Here is an 8,071-nt window from a genome sequence, read left to right as displayed (position 1 = left end):
CCCTCTTAGTGAATTTAAGATGGCGCTAAGATCACCCAGATGGTGCTGAGATCACTCACTGACTCCTCTTACAGTCCTCTTCCTTCTTTCCCTCTCCCACTGACTTCCCTTATATATGTTTCGCTTCATCTCGTTGGCAGTGTCATTAAACAGGTCATTCAATCCCCTTACAATGAATTTAAAATGACACTGAGAACACCCACTGACTCCTCTTACAATCCTCCTCCTCTCCCTCTCGCGGGCAGTGTCGATGAGCGAGTTCCTGGAGAAGGGCGTGAAGCGGATACCCACGCTGTCGGGAATCAAGTTCACCGACGAGGACGTGAGTGGCGAGGGCAGGAAGTGTCTGAAGGTGGACGGCGGCAACCTGACAGTGTTTAATGGCTTTGACCAGGTAAGACAGGTGCGAGGGGAAGGGAGGGAGTGTGTGTGTGCGCGTGTGTGTGTGTGGAAGGTGTTATAGAGAGCGAAAGGGTGGAGAGGAGGGAGAGGGGGGCGAGCGTTGAGTGGTGAGGGTGAGGGAAGGTGGGAGAGGAACAGAGAGAAAGAGAGGGCTTGAGTTGAAAGGGGAGAGCATGCCGGCAGGTGGAGAAGTGGACTACCTGAGTGTGCTTAATGGGTTTGACCAGGTGAGCATGGGAGAGTGTGGGAGAGGAAGAATGGAGGTGCTAGCGCGGGAGAAGGGAGGCAGGAAGTGTGTGTCCAGGTGAACTGACTCCACTTGACTGTGTTTAATGGGACTTATAGGAGAGAGAGAGAGAGACCGTAAATTGACTATATTGGTGAATGACCTGTATGGGAATGGATGTGAAGGGAAGAGAGAAGAGAAGAAGAAGAGGTAGAAAGAGAGTGAGGTTATAGAAGCAGGAAGGAAAGAAGAAGAAAAGAAGTAAACAAAGAAGAAGAAAAAAAAAAGAAGTACAGGAAGAGGAAGTGGTAAAATAAGAGGCTTGGGAGATCGGCATTTTTTACGAGTCGTTTCCGTAGACTCTTCGTGTTTTCCTTGACAATCAGTAAATATTCTTGTGTTGTCCTGGCTGTGCGATAAACTCCTGCTTCCTCTTCACGCTAGATATTTTTTTTACTTATGAATTATGTATTTGTTGTTGAATGAGCGACGCGAGCGCACGAGAAATCCTTTGAATAATCTTGAGGTGCGCGGTCGAAGCTTTGGAAATTTTGTTTGTTTGTTTATATTTTTTACAGCGACATAATTTTGGGGGGAAGATATTCTTTATTGGTTCACTAAAATTGGAATGTCTTTTTTTTTTTTTTGGGGGGGGGGGGTGGCGAAATACTTTTCCATTCTTTTTTTATAATTTTCTTTTCATATATTTTTCTCTCTTGGTTCTATTAAAGTACATTAATTTTCTTCGTGACGATTTTTTAAAATTTCTTTAAAGTTTTCTTGGTAATGCATATTTTCCTTTTCTCGTTTGAAAATAAAAGTCTTCTTGGTGACATTTATTTTTTGTCTGTTTATCTGAAAGTACTATTTTTTTTTTTCGAAACGTGACTTTTGTCTGCAATTCCAAGGATGCGAGAATATCCTTAGTAAAGCCCAAGAAAATTTATCTATATTCGATAATGGATGCGAAATCGTTTTCCCATCCGTGTACGAGATTCCAGCAAGTAATATTAGTAATGCCCAATAACTTTCATAACGGCGTGCGATAATCTTGTTTTCCTCAGCCAGCTTCAGAAAGGCGGCAGTAATGGTGCTTCAAGTAATACAACAAGTGTCCACCATACTCACTTTCCTTTTTTTTGGTACTGCAGTCTTCTGTAACGCTGTTCATACTGATAGAAATAATAGACAAAGGGAGATGGGAGGGGACTAAGTGGAGGAAGAGGAGAAGGAGGAGAAAGAAGAAGAGAAGGACGAGTAGGAGTGAGTGTTTTTTCAACATTTTAACTGGACTCGTTTTTATGGAGTTGCGCACGATGATCTCCTTTCCTTTTCCCCTCGAAAAGATGGACACAAAAGGATTTCAGCAAATACCAACCGTCCTTTGTTTACTTTTATATTTTAGAAATGTGCCATCACTTGTTCTTTTTATTCTATGTTCGCGCCCTCAGAGCGTCGGTAGCGTATATTGAAGAGGCTCACTGGCCGGCTCTGTTAGTGACGCGGTTAGGTATTCACATAAGTCATTAGTCATAGTGGTAGAAAATAAAGAGATGTGACAGAGGACTATTAGTTGGAGGAAGAGGGGGAGGAACAGGAACAGAAGGAGGAGTAACAATAACAAGATGCGTGTCTTTTCAGCATTTTTACTAATGGGACACACATTTAAATCAACGCAAGATAATGTTCCTTTCTTCTCCTCCTCTCCAAAAAGAGAAAAAATATAGTAGGTTTTTATCCGGGACAATAAAAGCTCTCGGATCCTTTGTGTTTCCATATTTTAGAAGTCTGTGGTCACTCCGGTCTTCTCTGGTAGATATAATAAACAAAGCGTGTTGGGAGAGGCCTGTCAAGGGTGGACGAGGAGGGGGAGGGGGAGGAGATGAGGTAAAGTTTTGAGAGCCGCCAGTAGTAAGAGGAGTAGAAGAAGCAAGAGAACAAGGAGTGTTTTTCCAGCATTTTAACGGGACGAATGTGGCCGCTGGATCAAACGACCATAAATAGCTTCGTTTGTCTTGGCTCTAAACAAACACGTGGCCACTTGTGCGTGTGGGAGATGTGTGTGTGTGTGTGTGTGTGTGTGTGTGTGTGTGAGAGAGAGTTTAGGTCTAGCAGCCTTGAGAATGTGCCTTGTGCCTAACGTTATTTTTAATAGCGCTGTGACGTCACTAACCAAGGGTAGTTGATAGGATCGATAATACGAGTGGTAGCGTGCCGGCGTCGCGTTCGGGAAATCCAGGAGGGACGTCGGTTCGAATCCTGGCCGGTACACAGCTGGGATTTTTCATTCACCGCCGAGTGGCCTAAGACTACCCACATGCTGCCCTGAAGACCACCTATCAACCCGGACTCTAGATAACCTCTCCAAGGAGAGGCTCAAAGATGGGCAGTATGAGCCAATGCAAGATGGCGCCACTTTAAAAACACTCGCCTGCGCCACAACGGACTGGGCCGACCATCAGGACTCACCAGTGAGGAAGCCTAACGGCGCAATAGGCTGCGAAGTAAAAAATAAAATGATAATAATAATAATAATAATAATAATAATAATAATAATTATAATAATTATAATAATAATAATAATAATAATAATCATAATCATAATAATAATAATAATAATAATAATAATAATAATAATAATAATAATAATAATAATAACAAAAATAATAATAATTATGATAATAGTATTTGTGGTTCAATGAAGTGTAGTATCATTCCTATAAACTAGAAGTAATACCAAGAAGTTATGTAAGGTTTATATCTCACACACACACACACACACACACACACACACACACACACACACACACACACACACACACACACACACACACACAAATACATACATATACATTCGATTTGGCAGAAAAATTTGTGTAATTTACTCTCTCTCTCTCTCTCTCTCTCTCTCTCTCTCTCTCTCTCTCTCTCTCTCTCTCTCTCTCTCTCTCTCTCTCTCTCTCTCTCTCTCTCTCTCTCTCTCTCTCTCTCCTGTCTAATTATCTATTTATTGTCTTTGTCCTTTACCCCAATTTTCCGTCGTATGTATCTATCTTTCTATCTATCGATCGAGCTATCTATCTCTGTAATACTTCAGTGTATCTTCCTTCCTCTCTTACTTTAACATTCCCGGCAATAATTACACGGGCACCAAATCGTTTATTCCCTTTTGCAATTATCTTTTTTTATCCCTTATTCATTTTGTTCATTACAGGGCCGGGCAGCTTCATTTATTCACCTTCTCTTTGATTCCTACTTTTTATCAATACTACTTTTTTCGTTTCCTTTAATCATTGAAATTCTGCTGGGGAATTAGTTATCTCCTCCACCTCTCCCCCCCTCCCTCTTCTCCTCACCCACCTTCTCCTCCTCCTCCTCCTCATCATCATCATCGTCCTTTTATCTTGTCTTCACCCCCTCATCTTCATCCTGATCCTCCTTTCCCAGGACTAAAAATTTTGCCTATATCACTTTTTCGGGGGTGGCTGAAACGTTTCCTAATCACCTGGTTAAGCCGAAATGATGTCCAGATTTTAGAGCCCCTTCTCATTTGGTGCTCTTCAGACCTTCCCTTCACCTTAGTAACTCCCTCTCTCCACCACCTCCTCTCTCTCTCTCTCTCTCTCTCTAACTACTATTACTTCCCTTCTCTCACTCCACTTCCTTCCTTTATCAGCTGCTCCCTTCTTGCCACTTTCCTCTCCTGTTGTATTTCTCTTGCTCTTTATTTCCTCTGTCATTTTATCTTTTTTTTTCAACTTCCTCCGCTCTTTGCCTCCTATTACCTCCCCTCTCTCATTTCTCCTCTATCTTTCCTTTATTAGCTGCTTTCTTTTTCTTTCTCCACATTTGCTTCGTATTTTTATCTTTATCATGAAATTCCTACCCTAATTACCATATATTGCTTCCTTCTCTCACTCTAGCAGTCTAGCTCAACCCCTCCTTAAACAGCTGCTCTTTTTCCCACCCACTTCCTCTCCTGCCATTTTACTTTCCATTCCCTTTGTCAGTCAATCTTTTTCCTTCCACCTCCTCCCTCTTTACTTTCAACTTCCTCCTCTCTTTAGCTTATATTTCCTTCCTTCTCTCACTCTATTTTAACCCCTCCTTTATCAGCTGCTTTTTTCCCCATCCCCTTTTTTTTTTTGCTTTCCATTTCTCATATCAGTCTATTTCCTTCTACCTCCTCCCTCTTCATCTTCTATTACCTCCCCTCTCTCATTCTAGCACCACCCTTCCTTCTCCATTAGTTCCTCCCTTCCCCATCATGTTCCTCTTTTTTTTTTTTTACTTTCCATTTCCTTTGTAATTTTTTTCCTTCCACCTCCTCCCCTCTTTATCTTCTATTACGTCCCCTCCCTCATTCCAGTTCCACCCTTCCTCCTTTATCAGCTGCTCCCTTCCCCATCACCTTTCTCATCTGTTTCTTTCTTTCCATTTTCTTTGTCATTTTATCTTTCTTCCTTCCACCTCCTCCACTCTTTACCTTTTATTACATCTCTTCTCTCATTCCAGTTCCACCCATTTTCTTTATCAGCTGCTCCTCATCCCCCCATTTTTTTTTCATTATTTCCATTTCCTTTATTATTCCTACTTTTTCATATATCTTCAGAAACCTGCTTACCCCATTAACAGCAGCCCATCAGCAGTGTCCTGAAAAACAACACACACAAAAAAAGTAGGACCGTCTACCTGTGTTTACCTTCTCCCCATAATTCCATAACTCTCCCCCGCCCCCCTTCGCTTCAATGTTCACCCCCATGCGAATTACACTTATACCCCACCCACCCGCCCCAGTCACACCTCACACCACGGGCTCAATGGGCAATGTGGCGGAGATGAGCACAGTGGCCACGCGCAGATATAGTGTATGTCTCAAATTTTCCTTAACATATCAACCCGCCACTCATAATAGGAACATCGGATTTAAGAAAGGCAAAAAGGAAGAAAAGAAAGATAGGAGAAAGGAAGGAAGCAACGAAGGAAGGGAGGAAGAAAAAAGGAAAGGAAAGAAGAACGAAGTGAAAAAATAACACACAGAGGGAAAGAATAAGGAGAGGAAGAAAGACAAAAAAGAACGAAAGGAAGGAATGAAGAACGGAAGGAAGTGAGGAAGGCAGAAGGAGAGGAAGAAAGCAAAATGGAGCGAAACGAAGAAATGGAGAACGTAAGGAAGAGTGGAAGGTAGAAAAAAGAAAGAAAAAGAAGGATATTAAGGATTGAAAGAATGACTGAGTGAAGAAAGTGAGGAAAGCAGAAGGAAAGGAAGAAAGCAAAATGGAACGAAAGGAAGGAATGGAGAACGAAAGGGAGAAAGGAAGGAAGAAAAAAGAAAGAAAAAGAAGGATATTAAGGATTGAAAGAATGAATGAGTGAAGAAAGAGAGGAAGGCAGAAGGAAAGGAAGAAAGCAAAGTGGAACGAAACGAGGGAATGGAGAACGAGAGGAAGGAAGAAAAAAGAAAGAAAAAGAAGGATATTAAGGATTGAAAGAATGAATGAGTGAAGAAAGGGAGGAAGGCAGAAGGAAAGGAAAAAAGCAAAATGGAGCGAAACGAAGAAATGGAGAACGTAAGGAAGAGTGGAAGGTAGAAAAAAGAAAGAAAAAGAAGGATAATGAGAATTGAAAGAATGAATGAGTGAAGAAAGGGAGGAAGGCAGAAGGAAAGGAAAAAAGCAAAGTGGAACGAATCGAGGGAATGGAGAACGAGAGGAAGGAAGAAAAAAGAAAGAAAAAGAAGGATATTAAGGATTGAAAGAATGAAGGAAGGAAGGAAGGAGCAAGGACCCGGTTAGTTAGTCGTTGATTGGTTGTTGGCTCCTTCTGTGATTATTCTCCTATTTTTTTTCTTTGTCTTGATTGGAATGTCATTTTTCTTGATTTCTTTAACTATTTTTCGAACCCGGTAATGTGGTCCAGTATTTTTTGTATTCATCAAACTCCTTTCGTGGGCCTGAGTCATTAAAGGTCCTAAGGTGAATGACGAAGGTGGTGGTGGTGATGGTGATAGTGATGGTGATGGGTTGAGGGTGATGGTGATGGAAGTGGAATAGTGGCGGTAGAGTCTGTATGGGTAGGAGAATTGAAAGAGGTGGTGGTGATGGTGATGGGTTGAGGGTGATGGTGATGGGAGTGGAATAGTGGTGGTAGAGTTTGTATGGGTAGGAGAATTGAAAGAGGTGGTGGTGATGGTGATGGGTTGAGGGTGATGGTGATGGGAGTGGAATAGTGGTGGTAGAGTTTGTATGGGTAGGAGTAGGAGCGGCACTTGAGGGTTTCCTGGACAAAAAAATCATCATTGTATCTCGGAAACGTCACTTGGCCATTTTATCGAAGCAGAAAGAAGAGGAAGAGGACGAAGAGAAAACGAGGACCGAAGAATTGGAAAACGGAAAGAGAATTAATCATTTTCCATTTGTTATTTCCTTTTCCCATTTCCGGATATTTGTGGCTGAAAAGACCTCGATTCCTTATTGTTATTCATTTGTGTTTATTGATCTTGACATGAGGAAGTGGTCTCTCTCTCTCTCTCTCTCTCTCTCTCTCTCTCTCTCTCTCTCTCTCTCTCTCTCTCTCTCTCTCTCTCTCTCTCTCTCTCTCTCTCTCTCTCTCTCTCTCTCTCTCTCTCTCTCTCTCTCTCTCTCTCTCTCTCTCTCTCTCTCTATCTATATCTATCTATATCTATGTACTAATTTTCTATATCTATGTTTTTTTTTTTTACATTTTCCTTCACATTTCCTTTTTTTTTTACGTCTTCGCCTGTAGCGCCGGTGGGCTTTTTTCAGGGCCTGGTGGTCGGCCCAAGCCCATCATGGCGCAGGCAATTTTTATAGTGGCGCCATTTATGCTTATTACTGTACTACTCTTTTTACCACTACTTCTTATCCTTCAATTCCTTATTCTTCGTCCCCTTACCTCACCTCCTTCCCGTTCAGATTACTTTCCACCTCACAGCCCCTTTTTACTAACTATTTTCACACCATTTCATTATTCCGCAACTATTTCGTCACCTACCCATCCACACCTATTTGTATCCTAATCAGTCACCCCTTCCTCGTCCCCTTACCTCACCTCCTTCCCCTCAGATGCTTCAGAAGTCCCTCAGCGTGGGCTTCACCTCCAGCGTCAATGCGGGCTTCACCTTCCTGCCGCATCTGGGCGCCCGCATCTTCAGTCTAATGGAGGCAGGTGACGTGGAGGAGGCGCTGAAGGTGCAGGAGAGACTCACCAGCTGCTACGACATCATCTACAGGCAGAGTAAGGCTTGAGGGGAGCAGGGGGAATGTTAAGGATTGGGGTGAAGGTGTGCTTGGTTTAGTGGCATGGCAGGGGGGATGAGTGAATGGATGAAGGTAAAGAGAGAAGGGGTTGGATAATGGGCGTAGGTGCAAAGGGGTTTGTTTGTAAGGGCAAAGGGCTGGAGGCGGAATGGAGGAGGGGGAA

At 42.6% G+C, this 8,071-nt stretch overlaps 1 protein-coding gene across 2 annotated transcripts in view; it reads left to right on the top strand.

Annotated features, from left to right (window-relative positions):
- Window positions 1-8,071, top strand: part of LOC127001714 (N-acetylneuraminate lyase-like) — a 51,049-nt gene that overhangs the window by 18,465 nt on the left and 24,513 nt on the right. For both annotated transcript variants that reach the window (XM_050866811.1, XM_050866813.1), the window contains exons 7-8: window positions 246-394; window positions 7,714-7,885. In XM_050866811.1, coding sequence (XP_050722768.1) covers window positions 246-394; window positions 7,714-7,885 — 321 coding nt within the window. The remainder of the gene's footprint in view (window positions 1-245; window positions 395-7,713; window positions 7,886-8,071) is intronic.

This window comes from Eriocheir sinensis, chromosome 21, assembly GCF_024679095.1.
Source record: "Eriocheir sinensis breed Jianghai 21 chromosome 21, ASM2467909v1, whole genome shotgun sequence".
NCBI lineage: Eukaryota > Metazoa > Arthropoda > Malacostraca > Decapoda > Varunidae > Eriocheir > Eriocheir sinensis.
The sequence above is the reverse complement of the archived record's forward strand: the minus strand, read 5'-3'. Positions and strand labels throughout refer to the sequence as shown.